Source organism: Canis lupus, chromosome 36 (assembly GCF_003254725.2).
Source record: "Canis lupus dingo isolate Sandy chromosome 36, ASM325472v2, whole genome shotgun sequence".
Lineage (NCBI taxonomy): Eukaryota > Metazoa > Chordata > Mammalia > Carnivora > Canidae > Canis > Canis lupus.
The window spans coordinates 7,765,405-7,789,670 of record NC_064278.1 but is presented as its reverse complement, the minus strand read 5'-3'; the positions used below and the strand labels follow the sequence as shown (position 1 = coordinate 7,789,670).

The 24,266-nt window shown below is 36.5% G+C and overlaps 1 protein-coding gene across 3 annotated transcripts in view; it reads left to right on the top strand.

The window, feature by feature from the left end:
• The window catches only part of LOC112674676 (fibroblast activation protein alpha), a 72,409-nt gene that overhangs the window by 20,519 nt on the left and 27,624 nt on the right, over positions 1-24,266 (top strand). For all 3 annotated transcript variants that reach the window (XR_004804503.2, XM_025471049.3, XM_025471050.3), the window contains exons 6-16: positions 996-1,048; positions 4,395-4,467; positions 5,154-5,274; positions 6,169-6,323; positions 8,345-8,448; positions 10,610-10,745; positions 13,865-13,909; positions 19,997-20,101; positions 20,200-20,270; positions 22,023-22,076; positions 24,117-24,241. Coding sequence is in view for 2 of the 3 variants with exons in the window: in XM_025471049.3 (XP_025326834.1) it covers positions 996-1,048; positions 4,395-4,467; positions 5,154-5,274; positions 6,169-6,323; positions 8,345-8,448; positions 10,610-10,745; positions 13,865-13,909; positions 19,997-20,101; positions 20,200-20,270; positions 22,023-22,076; positions 24,117-24,241 (1,042 nt within the window). In the remaining variant the exon portion in view is untranslated. The remainder of the gene's footprint in view (positions 1-995; positions 1,049-4,394; positions 4,468-5,153; positions 5,275-6,168; positions 6,324-8,344; positions 8,449-10,609; positions 10,746-13,864; positions 13,910-19,996; positions 20,102-20,199; positions 20,271-22,022; positions 22,077-24,116; positions 24,242-24,266) is intronic.

The window sequence follows — 24,266 nt, the reverse complement described above, 5'->3', positions numbered from 1 at the left end:
TACCAAACCATAATCATTTACCCTTACTTAATTTCCCCTTCCCGAATGAAGTTGCAGGGGGAATTTAATTATCTTGTTTTATCTACTTATACAACTCCAAGATAATTATTTTTTGTAATAAGACACAAATATTTATTATCAAATTAAACTTCTAGTAATTACTTTTAGACAGACAATCTTTTAATTGCCATTTCTCATATCCCATGTGAGACGTAAAACTCTTAATACACAGAATGAATAGTTACTCTTTCCCCTCCGCAGCTGTTCTTGTCTGCTGATTATTTTCCAGTGGACCAGGTCCTGGTCACTGGCAATCTTTAGGAAGACGCATTTCAACCAGTTAGAGTTTCTTTGCCAAGAGTTTGAAAGCTCTTTTAAGAAACAAAATCCAAAGTAATACTTATATTATTCACTAACCACAGAACAAATATACTTAATGAGAAAAAGAGCAGTTTTTTAAAGAGGAATTATAAACTACATATCTTCTATTTATTTTTCAATTTCTATTATTTTTAAAAGTGTTAAATTTAAAGAAAGATAAACATTTTGTAACAAAACCTGTGTTGAATGAAATTCTTTACCTAATTTTAGAGAGTATCATTGAAATCAACACAGGTGTAGGGTAATCCTTATGGCCATGGAGATCATAGTGGTTTCACTTCAATCAAGGTAAAGCATAAAGGGAAAATTCTTAGGAGAGAGTGTGTCAAAGAAAGCTTTTTATATTAAGAAATGTCTTCGGATATGCTTTTTATGGAGTGAGGGTTGAATCACTGCTGAGATTAGTTCTGGAACTTAGACAAACAGCACAAAAGTCCACAGTAAAACTCTTTAAATGAAGACTCTTTTGGAATTGAAACATATCTTTCCTAGTGCCTTGTGAAAATTGTCCTTTTATAATTTTGGATTTTGAGTTGAATGATTTGTGATGATACATTATTAATATAAGCTTTTTAAGAATCATAATGTGTCTTTGTCTCTCCTCTTTCTGACAGCTTTGGAGATACTCTTACACAGCAACATATCACATCTATAACCTCAATAATGGGTAAAATTTCATGTCTATTTATTCATAATACTTACATCTATTATAGTTTTTCATTCCAAATTCTGTTTTGAGGTTAAGACTACATTCTCTTGTTACTGATTTTAGTTTCTTACTCCTTTACAGTGGATGTGTACCCATTACACTTAAGAAATTTAAAGAAATACTTTTATGGAATATTCACCTTTTTTATTTGACTAATACCTTGCATTTTTACACATAATGCAGTTTTATTTTCCCTACTTCGGGACACCACAGTATAAATAAACCATTTATGGAAGTAAACATACGTACTGAAAGTACAAACACATGCATGGGAATGATACAATACTTTCAGGAGAATTGCTACTTCATTGGAAGGAAGCAGAAGGGGAAGGAGATGCAATATTAGTTGTACTTGAACACATACTCCATTAATTGTTTTTTAAATCAGTTTTATTTAACATTGCAAAATATAAATATCCCTTAAATTTAAGTTGTGGATAAATTGTTACCTATTATATCATTTTCTTTATTTGTGATGCCTAACTACTTGAAATATTTACAATTTAAAAGAAAAAAAGGAGTGAGTAGGTAGGCAAAGACCTAGTGAAAGAATTCCTGGCAGAAGCAATAACATGTAAAGGCCCAAAGGGAAGGGAGAGCATGGAATGTTCCAGAAACTCAAAGTAGGTCAGTTGAGTTGAAACTGGAGAAGGGCATGCCGACTAGTGAGAGGTAATGTAAGGTTGGGAAGGAGTTGGGGCCAGGAAGCAGGGGCCAAATAATAATGAGGAAACAAGAAGAGTTTTAGATGTCGTTGTGATGACAATAGGGAATCACTGAAGAGTTTTAAATGGGAAATGACATGATCAGATTTGCACTTTAGAAAAATCACTCTGACTAAGTATGGACAATGAATTGGTTTAGTTACTCATCTTAATGTGATATCCTATTTGCTGTTATATAAAAGGGAAAAAATAATTATATGGCTTTAAGAGGTATTGAAAAATTTTATGGTCTATTTCCTCTTTTGTCCAGCAAGAGCACAAATATTCAAAAAAAATCTACTTATTTTAAAAGTTCAGGAAAGAATAACTCTGATCTTAAACTGTCAAATTAAGAACTAGGAACAGCTACATAAAGTAGAACCTGAAGTCATCTAATGTACTCTGGGTCTTTCTCTTCTCTATATCCACATCATCATCAAATTCAAAAAGTATTTATTGAACACCTACTATGTGAAAAGCATGTGTGGGAAAGATACAGATGAATTTGAGGCACTAGCCCCGCTCTCAAGAAAACTTGAAACTAGTGAAATAAAAACCTTTACTCTTTCAGCACAACTTCTTGAAGCTTTAAACATTTTCTTATTTTTCTTATAATCATTTTGCAATTCTCCATGTCCTACCCATGTCGAGGTTCAACAAATTAAATAGCATTCCAAAAGAAGATGACAATACTAATATTTTAATTATGGCTTGTATAAGCTTTATGGCCTAGAATCATTTTAAGTATTTAGCTTTTGTGCAGTGAATTTAGTCAAACTTGCTTGCTTTCTTGCTTTCTTCCTTCCTTTCTTCCTTTCTTTCCTGTACAACTAATTTGCCAGACTGATTCTTTTTTGTCAGGCAAATATAGCATAATTTAGGAAGTGAGGGATGACAAATTTGTTGAGATTCAAGGCAAGACCAAATATCACTAATTCCAAGTTTTCTATGTGCCTCTGAAGAGTCTATAAAAATCTACCACAGAGCAAATGAAGATACTTCTGGTTTCAAGCATGGGAAGGAGTACTGAGGAGATGACAGCCTTTGTAAGCAGCCTCCTCCACTTTCTCTCATAGTGTTAGTTATTTAGAAAACAGAAAATGGCAGCTGTGGTGACTTGCCAGTCATGAAGAGCCTGTGTGCTGAGATTTTCAGCTTGGCGCTGTCTGAATGCGTGCCTAGATGATTCCACGGCATATGGAAACCTGAGACAGTGTTACAATGTCAAAGGTAGCATGAACCCTGGCTTGACACAGAACTGTAGCCAGGTGAAGAATGTCTTCTTTTTCGGATCATTCCTCATGTCTTTCAATATATTCTGGCCCTTCCTGGTGCCTGCTGCTCATAAACTGTCCTCTGGCAGGCAGGATTCTCACTGCAGCACCAATGGTTTCTCTCTTTTCCGGGGGCATCACTCTTTTCCCAAGCAAAACTGACCTGCCCCTGCTATGCTGGGCCTCAGGCTGCACGACCTAAGAAGTTACATCAAAGTAGTGTGGGTTACAAGCCTTTGCAGGTGTCTCTACTTTAAAAGAATGAGAAAAGTAGAAATGCCAGGCAGATGTTCAAGCCAGGCTAAAGTTAGTTTTTGGAGAGGAGGCCAAAGAGTCTTTCTTCAGGCTCCTCAATTTATACATTGGAGGCAAGTCTTGTTTTGTGTCTCCACAAAAGCATTCCTAATAAAACCATTAATAGGATCTTCAAGAAGATAATAGTCAAAACTTGGGCATAGCATCCTATGACTCTTTAGCACTTGTAAAAATCTGAACACATTCTTGCTGAAGAACGACAAAAGCTCCACAGTGCAAGTTAGTCAATTGAGTATTTGCAGGGCGACTTTAGGCATCAAAGTGAGATTTTTGGCCAATAAGATATTTGAAATTTCCCCATGGGTGGAGAACTTTGCAAGCTTAAGGCATACTGCCCAGTGTATGATCTGTTTTTCAGTTTAGCTTGAGATCAGATGTTCCTTTCCTTTTCTGATTTCAAGTCAGATCCCTGGGGAGATTGTCAAATGGCATCTTATTTTCAAAAATTTGAAATGCATATGCATTCACAGAGATGGGGGTTGTAAATGAGAATGTGGAAGAGTACATATTAAACTTCAGCACAATTATAGCATTGGAGAGCTGGAAGGCACTTCATCGACCATCTCAGCCTGATGTGTACAAATTTTACAGTCCTGAGGGGTAAGAGGCTTGAGTTTACTTCGGGGTCTGCCAAGAACCAGCTATGTAATTTTAGAAAGTCGTATCCCTCGAACCTCATGTTTATTTTTTATAAAAGGAGGGGGTTCTTTTAGATAATTTCTAGAGATAGTCCCACTTTTGCAGCCTATAAATCTTTTTTGAAATCTCTAATTCACTTCACTAGAGAGGTCAGAAAACTGAGACCCAGAGAAGTCCAATGACTTTTAAGTAACTAGTAAAGAACCCCAGTGTCTCTAGTGCCATTGCTGCCACATTCTTTCTGTTAGGTTTAAAGAAGCAGAGGATGATCCTTCATTGTTCTTGTTTACTTTTTTCTGTTTATAAAGACGTGTTTTTCCCATTGAACAGCAAGGTTTATTATTATTTTTTTCTTTCTTTTTTTCCTTCTAGAGAGTTTATAAGAAGAAATGAGCTTCCTCGTCCAATTCAGTATTTATGCTGGTCGCCTGTTGGGAGTAAATTAGTAAGTGTTTAAATTATAGAAGTGTTTAATCATTTAAATAAAAGAGGAGCCATTTGATTTTGGCCTTTGTTAAATTTCCCTGCCTGAAAGGAAAAAAAAAAATTCATGACTATTTTAGTGGTTAAAAACGGGAAGAGTTTTGATAAATTGAAACTCATCTGAGAATTCCGCAAAATCTCAAGCTCATGGATAGACTTCTTTAAATATCGCAGTCAAAAACTTTATCCTCATACTCAGCCAGAATGCGTTGTGCCAGAAAGCTGAGGAAAAATATGGTTTTCACAAGTTTCCCAGACTAGCTTCAGACAACATGAAATTTTGTCCAAGCTCTTATTTAAGGACTCTAAATAAAGATTAGATCTGGCTAGCTATTAATATTCAAAGATTTATTTGACTTTCTGTTAATATACACAATTATTTATTTGGGTAATAAAACAACATATACAATAGTAGACTTTATGCTTTATTTGGTATAGACTTTAAAAATCATAATTGATGTTAATTAATGTGAATTGGTTGGTTTTTTGACCTATTAAAATGATACTTCAGTTGCGAATCTTTTTCACATTTCAAAATGGATTACCACTCATTTTGTAAGTGTTAGATAAATAGTTAATACAAATGTCCAGACTTCATTGTGTTTCTTATGGAATTCTCCTTATTAACTCACTTACCATTACTTCTAGGCATATGTCTATCAAAACAATATCTATTTGAAACAAAGACCAGAAGACCCACCTTTTCAAATAACATATAATGGAAGAGAAAATAAAATATTCAATGGAATCCCAGACTGGGTATATGAAGGTAAAACTGTACTGTTTTTCTGCTGTTACTGTTTTAGGGCTTTAATTGAAAATAATTGCATATATTTAGTAAGATAGAGATGAGTGGTACGTTACTGAGATGAAGGGTGGCATTTCTGAAAGCTTTTATCAGGTTCGGAACAGAATGTGCCTGTTCTGAAAGAGCAAAATCTAATAATTGGCCTGAGAGAGTTTATTTTCATAAGCATTATAAAGTGGTAATAATAATTTATATTTCGAGAAGTATGTGGTCCTTAGATGCTGTTAGTACATTACCTCAGGTTTCTCTTTTCTTGAGAAATAAGTCTTTCTTCCAAAACGAAACAGCAGTCTACATAATTTTGCAGGGAAATATCCCTAGTTTTTGATGTTTTCGTGACTTGTGTCCTCTTTCTATGACATGTAGGGTCCAGGACTTGACGTTAAAAGGTCTTATAGTCTTTGCCAATACTAAAAAATAAATAACTGAAATGTTATTGTTGTTTTTAAAAATATTCCCAGAAGAAAAAGTTAACTTCCAACATTTATGTCACTCTGTAGTATTTAATTATAGTTCTTGTTTGGGTACTTTAGGTGACCATAGAAACCAGAAGCTGCCCCAAAGGAAAAAATCATTTATTGTTGAAATGTTTAATTAATTTACTCAAATAATTACACTTCTGATTCATATCAATTCTTAAGAAGACTGGTTGATGTTTGATATGGGGTATAAGGTTAAAGTATTTCTTTAAATTCAGATTATCCTTTTTCATAACCAAATTTTGGCACATGTCACATCCACATTAAATAAATTATTTCAGTCAATAAATGCCTAATACAATGTATTTTGAGGCATTTACATTGATCTTAAGAGTAAGTTATAATTGTAATTAATATGCTTGTATTTATCTTTCAGAGGAAATGCTTGCTACAAAACATGCTCTCTGGTGGTCTCCTAATGGAAAATTTTTGGCATATGCAGAATTTAATGATACAGAGATACCAGTTATTGCCTATTCCTATTATGGTGATGAACAATATCCTAGAACAATAAATATTCCATACCCAAAGGTATGTTGAGTACTTTTAGCAGATGCTTCTATTCCTCCGGTGTCAAAATGAGCAACCAATACCATGAATAGAGGTGGGATCAACAAGTTTGGAGAGCTTCTTATCCTTGTGCATTGTAAGGCAAACATTGTACTGTGCTCTATTATTTATGTGGACATCTGTTGCTTTGGACATCTGGTTGTGCTGGATGAAGTAGTCTTTGCAAAATCCATCGCAGAATCTTTGAAAAACATATGGTCTAGATTATGGAGGAAAAACAAGCTTAACTTAATTTTAATTTTTCATATTTCATGCTCCAAATTCAGGGTAAAGTTCTGTTTTGCAATTCCCTCTTGAATTCTCATGTAAATGCCGACTAGAATGGAAAATACAAATGTTGAACTTGATGTTCCTGTCAGGTAGAAGCAGGTATGAGTTGTGATCTTTTCTGGACACACAAGGTAGGTTAAGTTTATAAGCCTAGTTTCTTCCTTGAGGAAATTAGACATGGAGTGAGCCCAGAGTTTCTTGTATAACCATTGTAGAATTCTTAGTGTACATACTTTTCATTCAGTCCCCTGTCCGAAGAGAGGGGTCCTGTGTCTGTAGTGGGAGAACAGCAAGGTCACTTGGAAGGCCATATGGTGGAGAAGCGTCATATCCTAATTTGATATAGACAAAAAACCTGAAAGGGGATCAAATTCTCCTCTTTCAAAAGGCATGGAAGTGATTTTAGAAAATAGTTCTTTGTTCTTTAGTTCCTATTGTGTTTACTTGCCAAAGAGAGCACTGTTATGGATGGACCCAGTGGGTCCCCATACATGACACGGATGGGACGGATGTGCATACACACAAGTGCTTTTCGATGCGAGCCAAAGTGGCTGTGGTCAGAGAAGTAGAAATAGCAGATAGTCTAAAATTTATGTTAAAGGTCATTTGAGAAAAGGCAGTGGACAGGAGGTGTACGTTTAGGTAGGAGATCTCTCAATGGCTGTGTACAAAGTCTGAAAGCTGGAGATATTTGGAAGCAAGAGGTATGGTACTTGGGGCCTGGGATGTAAAAGAGCTTGGATCTTTAGGAGGGTGGAAGGGAGCAGGAAGAGATGGAGGAACCCAGAATTGAAGACTGACACTGGCAGAGAAGTTGAGACCCAAACTTTCATGCTTCCTTGAAGACTGAAGTTGTTGAAACATCTGAAATCAGACTGAGAAGTGAGACAGCTTGCAAAAAACCAGAAGTCCCAGCTGAACCTCAGAGTGAAACGGGTCAGAGGAGAGCCTGGACAGTTCTTTAGATGAATCCAAACAGCCCAGAGTCATTTAAGGCTGTGAACCTAAACTTCCTGGACTTAAGTTGTTTAACAATTATAAGACTCTCTTTTTCTGTGTTAAAATAACAGGAACTCTAAGAAGCTGTCTGGGTGTGAACTACACTGTCATGTAAATTTAGGGTGTATAATAGCACAGAAAGTACAAAACAAGGAAAGTGCAAATTCCACGGGCACTTTATTTGGAGGTGACATTTCCCTAATTTGGGGGGGATGAAAGAAGTAGTAATATAACCAGCAAGGAGAGTGAGTGATGACTGTCCTAGACCAAACCATAGGGTACAAGGCAAAAGGTATCTTTCATTATTCATTCTTTACGCTCTCCCCACCCCACACTCCCTTTAGCACATGGAGAAATGATTGTTATACGTATCATAATAATAATTATAGGAAATATCTGTCTTGAAAGTCAGAAAAGAGAATATCAATTATGGAACTGCATTTTCATATCCAAAATATTTTTTCCCTATGAATCAAAGCCCCCTCATTAATCACTTAAAATGTGTGTTTTCACTCTGGTTGACACAATATTTGTAGTTGCCCTGCAAGTAAAATTGAAATGAGATTCCTGGTCATGTTATAATTAGAATGTTTTCACAGTAATATACTTAATATTATTAGCTTATAAAAATATGCCTAAATACCTAAAGTGTCTTTAATATGTTGGCAATAATTAGAATTTTATGAGCTTATATATCTCCAATGTTTTGGCAGGCTGGAGCTAAGAACCCTGTTGTTCGGATCTTTATTATCGATACCACTTATCCTCAGCAGACAGGTCCCAGAGAAGTGCCAGTTCCAGCAATGATAGCATCAAGGTATAGTAAGCTCAGATGCTTCCCACCTTAAACTGAATTTTAACACTGAAATTTCTTTATCGGGATTTACACTTCTTTTCTAGTGAGTTTATGGTGTTTATATTCCAAGCAAAAATAAATAAATAAAGTTGGCATGCAAACCCGAATACATAATCAAATTAAAAATCACAAATACGTTTCTTAAATTGATTTTAAAATACTAGCCTCTTTCATACATATAAAGGTGATCTTAATGATAATATAAGGGATACTTCCCTCAGATGTGTGAATGTAAACTTGGGATCAGTAGGCAGATAGTATAATTCATACAAGTTCTCAGCATGGCTTCTCTCAACTCTGGTCTACTTTCCAACCCAGGATTTAGAGATCATGCTTGCTCACATATGCATGACAAACAAGAGGAAAAAAGCCAACCCTCTCCAAATATTAGCATTTTATTTTTTACTAGAATGCAGTCTATCCACAATTATCTGTTGGCACAATTATCTGTTTGGGGTTAACTACAGTTAGACAGGGACATGAAGCAGTCTCACTTCCCCAGCATGGCACCCTAGGTAGATATTGTCTGATTAACCCTGATTATAGCAACCCTGCAGCATCTCCATCAGTCCTCTGTGGTCATTCTGGGTGAAGCTGATAAAGGTAAGAGGTGCCCTATGCCCTGCCTGGTGGGCCTCTTTACCACTTCCCAAACCCTTGCAGGCCAGGGCTTGGCTTTTCCTCCTGCTGGCCCATGCAGGAGAGTCAGCCAAAGCCGAATGATTGATCACTAACAAGGTAAAGAACCTCAGCAGAGGCCTCTGCTGGGCCCTTCCAGGGTGAATCCACTCATGGGTAATTTAAAATAGCTTTATTATTATTGTTATTTTTTGGATGATCCATTACTCCCTCAACCCCAATCTAGTTGACAAAAGCTCGACTAAATACGTCTTTTTTTTTTTTTCTTTTTAAGTATCATTCTCCTTAGGAGCCAAATGAAATGATAGAAGGGTGCTGTAGAAGGAGTCAAGAGGCTTGTTGGAGCATCTATAAAATCCTGACAATGTAACAGTAATAGTTAACATTTTCGTATCCCTCACCATGAAGCAGGCAGAAATCTCAAGAACTTCAAGCACTCTCAACAAATTTTGTAGCAAGCTTTAAATTTGGTAATATTATTATTCCCATTTTATATAGAAACAGAGGCACAGACATGTTAAGTAAGTAGCCTTAAATAGTATAACTAGTAGGAGGTAAAACCAGAATCTGAGCCAGAGACCCTTCCAGTTCTGTGATTTCTTTTACATCAATGTCCAAAATTCTGTGGTTTATTTACACTGATGTTCTCTATCTACAGCTTCGTCCTCAGAGTGGAGTAATGATTGCTGCCATTCATTGACACCAACTGTGTGCCAAGCATTATTTGAGTTACTTAATATACATCATCCATGATTATTGCAGTAAATCTGAATTTCAACCCCTGACCATGGTCACAGTTAAAACTCGGCTCCAACACGAACATGCCTGGAGAGAAAGACGGGCATTTATCACGCTTGGCTCTCTGCTAGTTAAAAAGTGAAAAAAATGAGTTTACCTGTGCAAAATCACCAGTTTCATGCTTTTTCCCCTGTAGATGGACCAATAACTTTGTCTCATGTCTTAAGATTTTTCCTAAGATGTAAAAATCCAAAGTGAGGAGAAAATTCAAGCATAAAATAAGTCCACTAGGTGAATGAGGTCTCTTAGAGATATTCTTAAAAGTCAGCAAGTATGGGGAGCCTGGGTGGTTCAGTCAGTTAAACATCCGACTCCTGATTTTGGCTCAGGTCATGATCTCAGGGTTGTGACGTGGAGCCCCACATTGAGCTCTGCACTGGGCAGGGAACCTGCTTGAGATTCTCTCTCCCTCTCTCTCTGCGCCAACCCCCCCCCCCCCCGCCCTGCCCCGGTCCTGGGCTCATGTGCACTCTCTTTAAAAAAATTTTTTTAATAAAATAAATAAAATAAAAATCAGCAAGTATATTTAAGCTTCCTCTGTGGAAAAGGGAATGTTTTACTTTCCTTACCTATGGGATAAATATTTCATAATTCTAAAATACATCCTTTAGAAAACAAACCTTAAGAAATTATTTGATGTGATGCTACTTTATGGCTGTGACTATCTGTTTTGCTTTATTTGCAGTGATTATTATTTCAGTTGGCTCACATGGGTTACTGATGAACGAGTATGTTTGCAGTGGCTAAAAAGAATCCAGAACGTTTCAGTTCTGTCCATATGTGATTTCAGGGAAGGCTGGCAGACATGGGATTGTCCAAAGGTAGGTTATATTAGAACCCCAGAGGTATATTTCTGAAGATGAAAGCCCATGAGGGGGCTAATATTTTGTATTATAAGGCCAGAATTAACACATTCAATTCTTGATTGCTTTGCAGACAAATCCCTCCTTATTCAGCCCATTATTTTTATTAAAAATGACTTTAGCACTGATACTGCATAGAGAAAAAGGCTAAATGAAACAATTGGAGAAATAAGGTGTCTGGTTCTGAGTTAGGATGGAAATCCATCCTTTTGAGATGATACCACTGGCAGTCAAAACCCCCAAAATAATGAGGATGAAAAGATAAGATGGCTCTATTAGGAAAATAGATATGTTCTATTAAAAACAAAAAAACAAAAAAATTCTAATGGTGCTATGTTCTATTCAGTGTCAAAATTGAAAAATAAAAATTTCAGAGGAAATGGATATTATAAAAAAAAGCCAAATATTCCCATTTTAAAATTAACAGTAGATAATTGAGAGTATGACATGAAATAGCAGATCAAATTATCCTGCTCTCTGTTATCTTGAGAATACTCTACTATGCTAATTTTAGGAAGAAAAAACTCGCAAATTAGGCACAGATTTATTGTTGAGTTTTAATTGTTTCTATTGTTCAAATCCAAACATAATCTGTTAAATTAATGAGCTAGACAAGTACTTCAGCTATCTAAAAGCTTTAAAATGAGCCTGCTCATAAGGACTCATATTAGAGACTAAGAAATACAAAATGTTATCTTCAAGTAGGAAATTTGATGGATACATTTCATAAGACTTCTAATTATGGAGACATTTCATTAAACCGAATATGGAATAAACCTATTTTATAAAGTTAGGAAAAAAGCACAGAGCAATCAAAGTAAATCACTAAATTCCATCTCAAAATTAGGACACTATGTTTTGCAAGAAAAGAGTCATATGAATCTATTTGGAAATATATCAGGACTATAATAGTCAACATTACTCGGGCTAAAAATATTTTTTTAAATCACTACTCTGTAAGAAGCTTGACTAATTTTGATGGAATCTGCTAGAAGCTTATTTTTATCTTATTTATATTTTGAAATACAAAACAGAAAGATGTTGGCTTTAATGCAGTAGCATGGGGGGGAAAGAATAAACTTGATTGTGGTAGTTAATTAGAAACCATTTATCTGATAAATCAGGTTTGGAGGAATATATCTTCAATGTTTTCATTGAATCTAGGTATGAGGAATGATTGCTTTACTTTCATTAGTTTAAAACTACAAGATCAGTCATTTAGATACAATTTTTAGTTCTCAAAACTAGGCATTTAAAAACGGCAATTGCTTTGGAATCTGAAATTCTAATTTATCAAAATCAGGGACAACTTTAATCCAAACTGACAGTATATATAGGATACTTATTCAAGGAGCTGTGGAATTCCTTGGAATATAAACTTTAGCTTTATAGCCCAAAACAGTGATTAAATTTAGAATTCCAGGTTTAATTAACCTTAGGATTTCAAAACAACCTCTGCTTCAAAATAATTTGATAAATACATGGAACACATTTTCAGATTTTAGAACAACCAAGTGTTGAGTTAGACAACAAAGCTGTGCCTTCAGATTTATTATTTCCTTGCTTCTTGTAACAGTACTCTCTCGCGATTCTCTTTCTTCTTCACTGACTGTTCTTTTTGTTTCCAGCTCTTCTTTTTCTATTCTCTAAAAATCGTATTATTCTCCAAATTAATGTATTTGCAAGGTAGGCTAACTGCTATACCAGCCATAGAACCCTTCCAGTCACTCAGTGGGCTGATACAATAGAAATATTTTGCACATTCACGTTACTACCTACTAGTAAGTCCAGGTAAGTGGGGGATGATGAGGGGTGGGGGATGGGGTGCTCAGGCTGATGGCATTCTGCTGCCTTATCTAGTGAGTTTCAGGGCTAGTTCAAAGTTATTCAAACCTCATTTGAATATGACCACTAATGATCAGCTGGAGAATGGAAAAGGGAGTGGAGGATCATGTACAAGAGGCTTCTATAGGTTAGGCTTAGAAGTGGCTCACACACCATCGGTTAGAGCTTCTCAAATGACCACGTCCTACAGGAAGGAGGCCTGCGAAATGTAGCCCACCTATATTCCTAGCAAAAAAGAGAAAATGATTGCTGATAATCTTACAGCCTTTACCACAATTCTCAACCTACAATTCAGGTGGTTTTTATCCATACCAGAGGTTTTGTTACCATTTGTCCCTCAAATGGCTACATCTTCTCTGAGGATGCTCACTATTGATCCAGGGTTTTAGGCCTTTATCATCCTTTTTCCAAACATTAAAATAGCCTTCCAATTGGTCTCTCTGCCTCCTTCTAGCTAGAATTACTCATTTCTAATCCATTCTCTGTATCACTTTCTCAATTATATTTTCCAAATTGTGATTTTGAAATCCTTCCAAGGATGTGCCCAGAGTGAAAGTCCAAAATTCCTAGGGTGGCATAAAAATTTCTCCAAGATTGTTTTGATACCCCTTCATCTTCCCTCATCTTTAACTCTTTTTGATAGTCACCCTCCACTCAGCCATACTGAACCACCCTTGTGGTCTACTAAGCTGGCTTGGCCTCTGTGTTGTTCATTTCACCGAGAATGTTCTTTCTAATTACTTGACTAGGAAAACCTATTCATCCTTTTAAGCTTACTAAATTCTGTTCAATAAATGATTGACTGTATTATGCCAAAATATATACCAAAATAAGATCCAGCACACATTTTAAGATTCCTACCTATTTAATAAGACTAAGAAAAGAAAAATCAATCTAAACTCCACTGTGAAATGCCTTTTGTAACTGCATGACACCAAGTGCTTGGGTTGTGCTAGGTTTCCATAGATGTAATAATTCCAGGCACTGCCTCATGGAAAATTAAACCAGAATTATAAAAGGTTTGGAGTAAGATACAGCCCTTAGATCACTCATGTGTATGCAATAGCACTGATGTATAAGATTTTTAATATGGCCATCTTAAACTCAAGTGTGAAGTTACTCAATTAACAATAGTACACTCTGAGTAGGCAGCTTAACTGGTTCAAATGCCCAGATTATATTTAGGAAAAACTGTTCTCCTAATAGTATGTTTGTTGTGATCTTTCTTTTAGGCCCAGGAACATATAGAAGAAAGCAGAACTGGATGGGCTGGTGGAGTATGATTTTGCTATCTTTTCCTTATATTTTACTGTCACTTGCCAGATTCTCAGCTATCAAAGGACTATTTCATTTTATTTTATTTTATTTATTTTTTAAAAATTTTATTTGTTTATTCATGAGAGACACAGAGAGAGAGGCAGAGACACAGGCAGAGGGAGCAGCAGGCTCCACGCAGGGAGCCCGATGTGGGACTCGATCCCAGGATCATGCCCTGGGCCAAAGGCAGGCACCAAACTGCTGAGCCACCCAGGGATCCCCAAAGGACTATTTTAAATGTATTCAAACTGACACTACTTGTTTCATAGAAAAAATAACAAGGTAAAAAAAAAACAAAGGTAGTGATCCTTTCAGCAATTGTGTGCCAGATAAATTTAATGTCTAGATGTTTAAAATTCTGTTGAGAACAAATCATATTCCTCATGTCCCATACTTGACTTTTTCAGTTGAATCTCCGGTATCATAATTAATATTTTATTAAATGAATAAAATAAAGATTATTTTTCAAAAGATTACATTCCTGATCAGCTTAAAATAATAATTACTAACCAGAGGAATCAAATACACTGGTATTCTTAGGAATTTAAAGACAATCTACCTCATTAGATTTTATATAAGCTGAAATGAATAAATGAATTATATATTTTTTCCAGTTTTTAAGTGGTATCAAATAGGAAAATGGGTGCTTTGTGATGGTTTGTGATCACTTATATTTAGGTTTGGGGAGATAGGTTTATTCAGTGATTTGCGTAAATTTTTAGTGTAAAAAAATCACGTTTTACAAAATTCTCAATTGTGTCTAACATACTCTAATATACCATATGAAGAATACACAATTGGACAGAGAATAAGTGGATGGTGTGTGGATGCTTCCACTTATTACAAACATATGATTGAATTCAACTAGCATTTGGATTAAAAAACACATACACAAGTTTCTCTGAGTAGCACATGTAAAGAAAAAGGAAACTCTTAGGACCTGGTTTAATACATTAACCCATGGTACAAGAACAATAAAAAATTCAGAGTCAATTGTAAGATGGTAACTCATAAAAATTCAAAGTTAAGGTGAGTATAAAGAAGGTAAATTGCAAAGTAAAATATCTTCAGATATTAAAAAGTGTTTTGCACTTTTCTGGATTTAGCGATTTTTAGCTTACACATGTTTGCTTTGTCTTTAGTTAAAGACAGTTCTGTTTTAGTCATTAACTAGAGGATAGTTATTACTTTATTAAATATATACAGTAAATGTAAGTTATATTCTAAAATAGCGAGATAACAAGGATAAATGTGTAATCCAGAAAAGAAAATGGGGAAGTCCTATTTGAGTTCACCCTTTGCCACTGTACTAAGCAACACAAGAAAAATCAGAAATATTTAGTGAAAGGACAGAACTTTCTAAATTTTTGGAACGTTGGTCAGTTCAAAGCTTCTCCTCCAAAAAGGTAATTCCTAGGTCATTGTTTGAAAACTTGAGGAAAGGGAATGTTAACCTTTAACTTCCAGTAAAGAATGAGGCAAAGAAGATTACCTGAAGACTTCCTTTGGTTGTATTCTCCTTGATGATAACGTAGCTGAAGTTATTACAGAATAACATGAATGATACGATTTTACAAATAGATAAATAGATAATAGATTATCTATTTGTATTTATCTACAAATAGATACTAGATATTTTACAAATAGATGATATCAATAGTCTTCTTAAAGACATGATTTTAGAAATTCATACACATTTATTCTGAAAATGCTACCAGCATTCAAAACACTCTGAAGTATTTTAGAATGCATCTTTTGAAATCTCTTATTTAGAAGCATCTTAGAATCATCAATATTTATATCTTATCAACTTTTACAATCTGTATAGCACCAGCCTTGCAACCTCAGCAAATATGAGCTGGATGAATGGATCAATTAATTAATTAGTTAATTGCCTTCTAAAGCTGAAGAACATTGTTTTAAATATCCTCAGTGGAGGCACATGCATATCTTTTGAGGGAAGATGAGATCCCTACATTAAATAAAAAATCAGTTTTAAAAAATCATGCCAAAATAAATCTAATGAATAATGCATTATTTATCTGCAATATATGTTTTGTGCTAGATCATTTTAATATCTGTAGCTTTGGAATTCTACTGGGAAAAATTATTTTTTTCATGTATTCATCTCAAATTCCTAAAATTTACCCAATGGGCAGTAAATTTTCTAAATACCAGAAGAGGTATTGTTGAAAAACCTTTGCAGTGATAGCTTTCAAGAGAAAGTTCACATTCTCCCAAGGCAGCTGCTTTGAAGAGGTCAGTCATTAGATTTTACAAGTTTTGACATGTCTTTTAAAAGTCAGGGCATAACTTCATATGCTCATAACTCGTATGTCATAAATGCTGGATAGCTTCCTTTGACCTATAATCAAACCAATGGCTTAATAAAACTACCCAGAAATAACCTAGAAATACGTATGTCTTTCAGACGTTTGTTCAAGTAATATTTATGAAGTTTTTAGAGAAAGTGTACTGGTTAATCATATTAGTCTAAAACCAAAGAGTGACTTTAGAGAAGTTGTTCCTTTAGAATTTATTAAGGGGATTTAAACTGAAAAACACCTTTGGAAAACACCTGTGAATCAGAGGCGTGAGAGTGAGTGACTTGCAAAAAGCAATGCACCTGTTAGCTGCAGGCACGGACCTGGCGAATAGAGCTTTACCTATCACTTTCTGTCCTCCAGCATCAGATGTTCAGTGTCTTAAGTTTGGGGGAAAGAGCCTAAATTCTCCTTTGGTATTTGATCTGAAAAATAACAACCACAAGTTCACTTTAAACAAACTATTCCTTGCCCTGTAGAGAACAGACAAAAAGAAACCTTTAATCAAAGAATCTAGTATGGAATTGGTAAAATTTGGAGAGCAAGCACTAAAAGCATAAAGCTTAGAGTGAGTGCAAAACCACACTTAAATTACTTTAAAGTCATTAAGCCATACACTTCCCTTAGCTGTTGGCAAAATCCCTTTGTTCACAAAAACGAGAGTTGTTTTGGGGTTTTGTTTGTGTTTTACTTTTAAGTAAGAAACAAGGAAATAAACCTTAAATAAAGCTGGCTCAATTCAGTTGCCAGAAAAATGAGCTTTCTACCCGATGCTGAGTCTGGGCTTTTCACCGAATGTGAACTCCGTTTAGGCATCAGCCTTTGATAAGTAGGACCTCAGGTTGTTCACCAGCCATGGGAAGAAATTATCTGGTGGTAAATAATCTTACCTTCCAAGTAAAATGTTTGAAATGGCTTTGCACATAGAGGTGAGTAATTTATCAGAAAACCTAAGCATGATAAAGGGGCTGTGAAAAAGCCTTGTTAAAACTGAGGACCACCTCGTTATGAGTGCTTATCTAGGGTCCAGGTGTGAGTGGCCGCGAGAAGCACTTAACTCAGGATGCATGATGGCTCTAGCTCTGCTAAAGTGAAGGCGGAAATATTTCACACTCTCTTTAGCTCACCCAAGTTACCCGTCCATCTAAAGCAGCTCTCTTCAATGAATGCAATAAAAAGGGAGAAGATAACAGTCTTTGTTTAGCAGAGATAGTCTTCCTGTTTGCCTGATTCTAATATCTTAAAATATAACCCTCTGCCCTCTTATTTTTTTTCAATGAAAATGAAATTTTAAGTTTGAATCTAGAACAAAACCTTTTTCTTTACAGTTCCTTACTAACCGGAGGTGTGAGGAGAATATGTTTTTACTCTGGCATCTCAAAATATTTTGTGACCCTGGTTCCATTTTAGTGTTAAAGACAGTGTAGAGCTGGGTTTTGTCTTTCACCCTGAGGAGTGAGAGGGAGGCATTGTGAAGTGGTTACTAGTAAGTATATCATCATTTGCCTAAGAAGGCAAAGCTGCATTCTAAAATGGAAGAATGGCTTGTCATGATGATCTATACTAATGAAATTCCATCCACAAAATTGTGAGCCAGAGTTTCTTTTTCCTGGGCCTTTTTTTTCACTCAGTTCACCCTCGATTTCATTTAGAGGCATGAGTCTCAAAACCCATTTTTCATTTGTGAAAGACATCCATTCTATGCCAAGTGATAAGACTTAGTACATGAGGTTTCCTGGGACCACTGCAACAAAGTACCACAAACTTGATGGCTTAAAACAACAGAAATTTCCTCTGTCACCAGCCTGGAGGCTGTACGTCCAAAGTCAAGATGCCAGCAGGGTGCTGCTCTCTCTGAAGCTTCTAGGGAAGAATTCTTTCTCGTTCCAGCGACTGGTGACTCTTGACAGTACTTGAACTTCCTTGGCTGGCTGTTCATTGTGTCCCTCTGTGTCTAGTGGTATCATCTCTTCTTATGAGGACACCAGCTGGATTGGATTTAGGGCCCATCCTAATCCAATATGATCACATCTCCATTCTTAGCTTGATTATATCTGCAAATAGGGTAGGGTCATTATCTTCCTCCATTTGGGCTGCTGAAACAAAGCACCATAGACTGAGTGGTTTATAGACAATGGAAGTTGATTTCTCACACTTCTGGAGGCTGGAAGTCTTAGATTAGGGTGCCAGCATGATTGGGTTCTGGTGAGAGCTCTCTTCTAGGTTGCACATCTTGTATCCTTACATGGGAGAGAATAGAACAAGGGAAGCAAGCTCACTAGTGATTCTTATAAGGGCATTAATCTCGTTCATGGGGGCTCTACCCCTGTGACCTCATCTAATCCTAATCACCTGTCAAAGGTCCCACCTCCTAATGCCATTCCTAATGGGGGTTAGGGTTTCAAAATATGAATTTTGGGGAGACACAAACATTCAGTCCATGGTAGTCATCTTCAGAGGTTCTGGGTTCAAATGAATTTTGGACAACACTATTCAGACCACTATAGACACCACATCAAATAAGTTACATTTTAGCATCATGCAATCATAACCATCAGTTTTATCAAAGAGCATCAATGATCAGGTCACACAGGGAACCATCACTCAAAAGGTCTATAACAACTAAAAGATACTGGTGGTTTTGTTGTTGTCACTTAGTTCTGAAGGAGTCGAACATCTTGTTTCACTGTCATGTGGAAGCACTTCTGGCTAGAGAGAGTTGGTTCGGGATTATTTGTGAGAATATCTACTGGGTACAATGCAGAGTAGCTCTTTCCTCATGTTGTCATTTTACCACCTGACCTTTCTTTTACAACCCAATGACCAGGAGAAAAAGAACCCAACAGATGTAAGATAAGGCTTATATATATATATATATATATATATATAAGCCTTATCATATATATATATATACATATATATATATATATATTTTTAATGTGAGAAGCTACTAGCTAAAATTCTGTGTGAGGACATTTGTAGGTTTTAGTTTTAGTTATCTAAGCCATTCAGGATATAGAGGTATGGCTTCCTCTGTTCCAGGCATAAGAAAGCTGAATATCGGGGACTCCTTCGGTCATTTAGCAGTTCCCAGCAAGTGGCCAGTGGGGCCCTGAGGAGAGGTCAGAGACAGGCAACAAGGCCTGCTTCCCTCCATGAGCTCAGGGAGTAAACCTCCTACTTTCTTGTCCTGGTAACATTTTATTTCTCAAGTCTAGAAGTTTCTTCCTACCACCATTAAAAACTGTGGCTAGCAAGCCATGATATTTTCATCTTTAAAATGTCTTCATTGAATCATTGGCATTAGGTGCTTGGCATCAGACAAACCAAAAATCAAAAGAATTATCAGCCCTCATGAGTCACACTTTGGTCAAATAGCACATTTTGAAGTTTGACTTGGCTAAATATCAACACTTACTTGTGATCCTTTTAACTGTATTTCAAACCACATACTCTCTAAGCGTAGACATTCAATCAAATTAAACATTATAAACACAGGGGTATGTAGTAGCAATTAAGCAGCAGTTGGAATGTGAAAATGCCTGTTAGAATCACTAAAAAAGCTGTCTATCTGTAAGAATGGAATTTCAGATGTGAGTGATGGAAGGCAGGGGAGGCAAGGCATTCTAGTTCCTATAATCAGAACTATCCACTGCTTTTGAAAAAATCTATAGTTTTAGTTTGGTTTGTCTTTTGAACATAACCTCTGTTCATTTCTTTCAGTTCTTTGTTTCAACACCAGTTTTCAGCTATGATGCCATTTCATACTACAAAATATTTAGCGACAAGGATGGCTACAAACATATTCACTATATCAAAGACACTGTGGTATGTTCCTTCCAAGATTTATCTCCTCAAAGATCATTCACTTGAGGTTGCTCAAATAACGCTCAGCTTCACACAACATAATGTTTGTCTTTTTATAGGAAAATGCTATTCAAATTACAAGTGGCAAGTGGGAGGCCATAAATATATTCAGAGTAACACAGGATTCACTGTAAGTATTGCATGAAGCATGATGCACCATTCAGGTTTTAATTGGCACTGATGGACACACAAGTGATACTGTACCCACTTCTTCGTTAAGAGCATTTTTTTTTTCTTTACTCTGTAGGTTAGCTCAGATAGCTGTGGTTTCTATTAAGATTGCACATTCTTTAATAGCCAGTTAACATTATAGCTTTCAGGAAAGAATATTTGGTAAGTGGACATTTCTCTTCTGATACTTGGTAGATAATTAATTAAAAGTATAAATTTTTAAAAATAACTACTTCTAAATGGAAATTTTACTCTTCAGCACTTGAAGAAATGAGCAAGCTTCAAAAGTCCATGAAGGGCAGCCCATAGATACAGAAATATTTTGGTAGTGATTCACTGTTATATAAATTTAAGATCATTAGCTGCAACAGCCATCATTTTTTGAGCAATTACTTCCTACCACATACTGTCAAGTAGAAACAGAGGTAGGGGAAAACCCAAGGCAGGAAGACCCAGCTATGGTCATAATCTAGGCCTGCGATGATGGAGGCCTGAACTGGAACAGTGGCAATGAGATACGGACTCTGGAGGGAAAAGCTATGCCTCCTTTTTCTTGCCTTAGCACTTGGCACAGTTCCTGACACAGAGCTGGAATTCAGTAAAGATTTGCTAAATGAATGAGAGGAAGGGGACATGACCACAAGGACAGATGGAGGACGAGCAAGACTGCTGACTTCATGGTTGTGAAGGAAAGGGGAAAAGAAAGGCAAAGTGGACTCATTGCAAGGCTGAGATGAAGGCAATCTCGAAGCCTCTGACAGAACAGGAAAGCTATGGGGGGAGGGGGCTGTTTGGAAGAGATAGTGAGTAGTGTACTCACTGATAGTCTGAGATGCTGTGGGGAAGGCAAGTGCAAGTGACTGTCCCTCAATCGGAGTCACGTGAAGTGAGTAAAGAAGACACTTTTAATCCTAGGAGTTGTTTGCATTCTCTGACCTTTTTTTTTTTTCTACTTGGGGATAATGAGGTGTTTTTGACAGTGAAGATACAGAAGTACCTATAGGCCGCTGAATAGTCCTAAGAATTAAAAATTAGTAACCGAACCTGACTTTTTACATCCTATTACGCTCTTCCAAAAAAAAAAAAAGACAGTTAACTTCGTGATATTCAGATGAACTCACAGAGGAGTGAAAATCATGCCACTAAATTGGATTTCCCACTTCATGGCTATATTAAGACAGGTTAGAACTGGGACCCAGATACTTAAGTAACAAGTATATTCTCTTGTGACTTCTTTTGCATCTGGGTGAAGTAACGTGCCCCTTTGTGCGGTGTCATAGCGTAGATGAGTTTCCGGATTTATAACAAATTCATCCTTTGTCAGAGCTTCTGCAAAACAAATCCAAAATGTCTTCAGAAAAATTAATATAGCATAGAGAAGCCAGTAAACTGTTTGTCATTGATAAGGAAGGGGGTGATATCAATCAATATCCTACCTTATTTTGTGTAACTCATAACGAATAAATCAGAATATAGTATACCTATAAAAAAAGAATATTCAGCATAATTTAATCTTTCTCCTATGATTTGAAATTCAGAGGAAGTACATTAAATTTTGTTATAAACAGCAATGATTTATCTACATAAGTGCCAATTAATATAGTTTCATTAGATGAACATTGGACTATATTGTTTATTAGTGTTAATACTAAAAATTCTATCACCATTTAGTTATCAATACTTATTTGATAACTTCTGAATATATTTTCAGGTTTTATTCTAGCAATGAATTTGAAGACTACCCAGGAAGAAGAAATATCTATAGGTAATTTATGTCAATTCATTCTAATTTTTACACATTAATATTTGAATGAATATCTGTCAGAGTCCTTTAGATCTATAGAATACTTTTTAAAGATTTTATTTACTTATTCATGAGAGACAGAGAGAGAGAGAGAGAGAGGCAGAGGGAGAAGCAGGCTCCATGAAGAGAGCCTGACGTGGGACTCGATCTTGGGTCTCCAGGATCACGCCCTGGGCCGAAGGTGGCGCTAAACCGCTGAGCCACCTGGGCTGCCCTAGAATATTTTTTAAAGCCTGAAATATAATAAAAGTAACATATGAATTAAGATAAAACATTCAGAGAATATTTTACACTATATCAGTATAAACACACACACACACACACACACACACACCCCTGGAGTGCCTGGGTGGCTCAGTTGGTTAACCATCTGGCTCTTGGTTTCAGCTCAGGTCATGATCTCAGGGTGGTGAGATCAAGCACTGTGTCAGGCTCAGAGCTCAGGAGGGAGATTGCTTGAGATTCTCTCTCTCGCTCTCTCTCTCTGTCCCTCCCTCTACTCAAGCATGCTTACATGCATGCTCTCTCTCTAAAATAAATAAGTATTAGCTAACTCAAAATGTCTTCAGAAAAAAAAATCAAGAAATTCTAATGCTGATATGAACATGATACTAAATATTTCAACTAAATTCAGAGGTAATTGAGGACATCCATTCACTTAGCAGATCCTTATACCAGGCATTGTTTTTAGTCCCATATTATGTGATTTCTTTTAATATGGTTTACTTTGGCATAAACCTGTTACAATTGGAGGGAATTCATCTCTGTTCCTAAATCGTGTTTAATTTGGTTCAGTTGTCCCCTTGGTTATTGGAATGGTGCCCTCTACAGCCCTCTCTGGATATGGAAGTAAAGGTCATAGTTACCGTGGGCTGGTGGTCTGCTATATCCAGGAAACTTTTTATCTACTTTACATATGTAATTTCATTTCATCCCACAATTTCAGAGGCAGGTGACACTGTTACAGCCAGAATTTGTACCTGGGTATGCTGACTTAGCTCCCTTACTGCTAACTGCCTAACATTTCCGAGGTAACACCAAAATGCGAACGAGAATGTGAACTGTAACCAAGGAAATAATAAATTGTCCCTCTTCTACATTCCTTTACTCCCTCCCAAATCATGACTTCTTACCTATTGGGGGAGAATCCCTCTATGGCCCTAGCAATGTCTCCGGCTCCCCTCTACCATGCCCCAGGCAAGGTCAGGGGCAGCAGCAGAAGGAATACACTGCAGCAGCCAGAGTATTTTACCAGCAACAACAGACTCTGACCATGACCCCATTCTGGCATCATACCATCTAATCTGCTCTGAATGAGAATCTGATTCTGAGGGTTTGGGGTAAGGTCTGGGAGTCTGTATATTAAAGTCAATCACCCTACTCAGGAGCCATGCGGAAGGCTCTGCTGGGCCCAACGTTGGCTTGTGTAGGAATGTGGTGGAGGGAAGCATTCCCAGGAAGAGCTTGTCTGATCTCAAATGTCCTTCAGAAAAGAATGAAAGCCACAGGAGGCACTTAAAAACTATGTTTTTTCAATTTCCACTTTGCTTATTACTGATTTCCCCTTCCAGATATATGATTAGAACAGCGACCCCTTTCTTGGTGAGACTGCCAGACTTTCCTTGCATGTTTGCATGGGAGTACAAAAAGGGAGATGGGAAGATGAAGAACTATGCATTGGCAAGCACTCTGTAAGATGTAAGAGATGAATGGCTATGGGAAGTGGTTACCTCACTCCCATTCAAGGTGTTAGATATTTCTCCCACCGCAGAGAAGCCAAAGGGCTCCTCTCTCCAGGCTTATGCCTATTCAGGCAAAGACGATTGAAAATCAGGCTACATCAAAATACTGTAATTCCCCTTCACTTTAAATGATATTGGCAAGAGAAAAATAGAGTGGGTTTGATGTCAATATGTAAATTAGTCATTTTACATGGAGTAGTACATTTTGATAAATACAATCTCAAAATTTCAGCTTAGTTTTATTTTCATTTTCCTCTAGAATTAGCATTGGAAGCTCTCCTCCAAGCAAAAAGTGCATTACTTGCCATCTAAGGAAAGAAAGGTGCCAATATTACACAGCAAGTTTCAGTGACTACGCCAAGTACTATGCACTTATCTGCTATGGTAGGTAATGGGCCTAACATGAGCT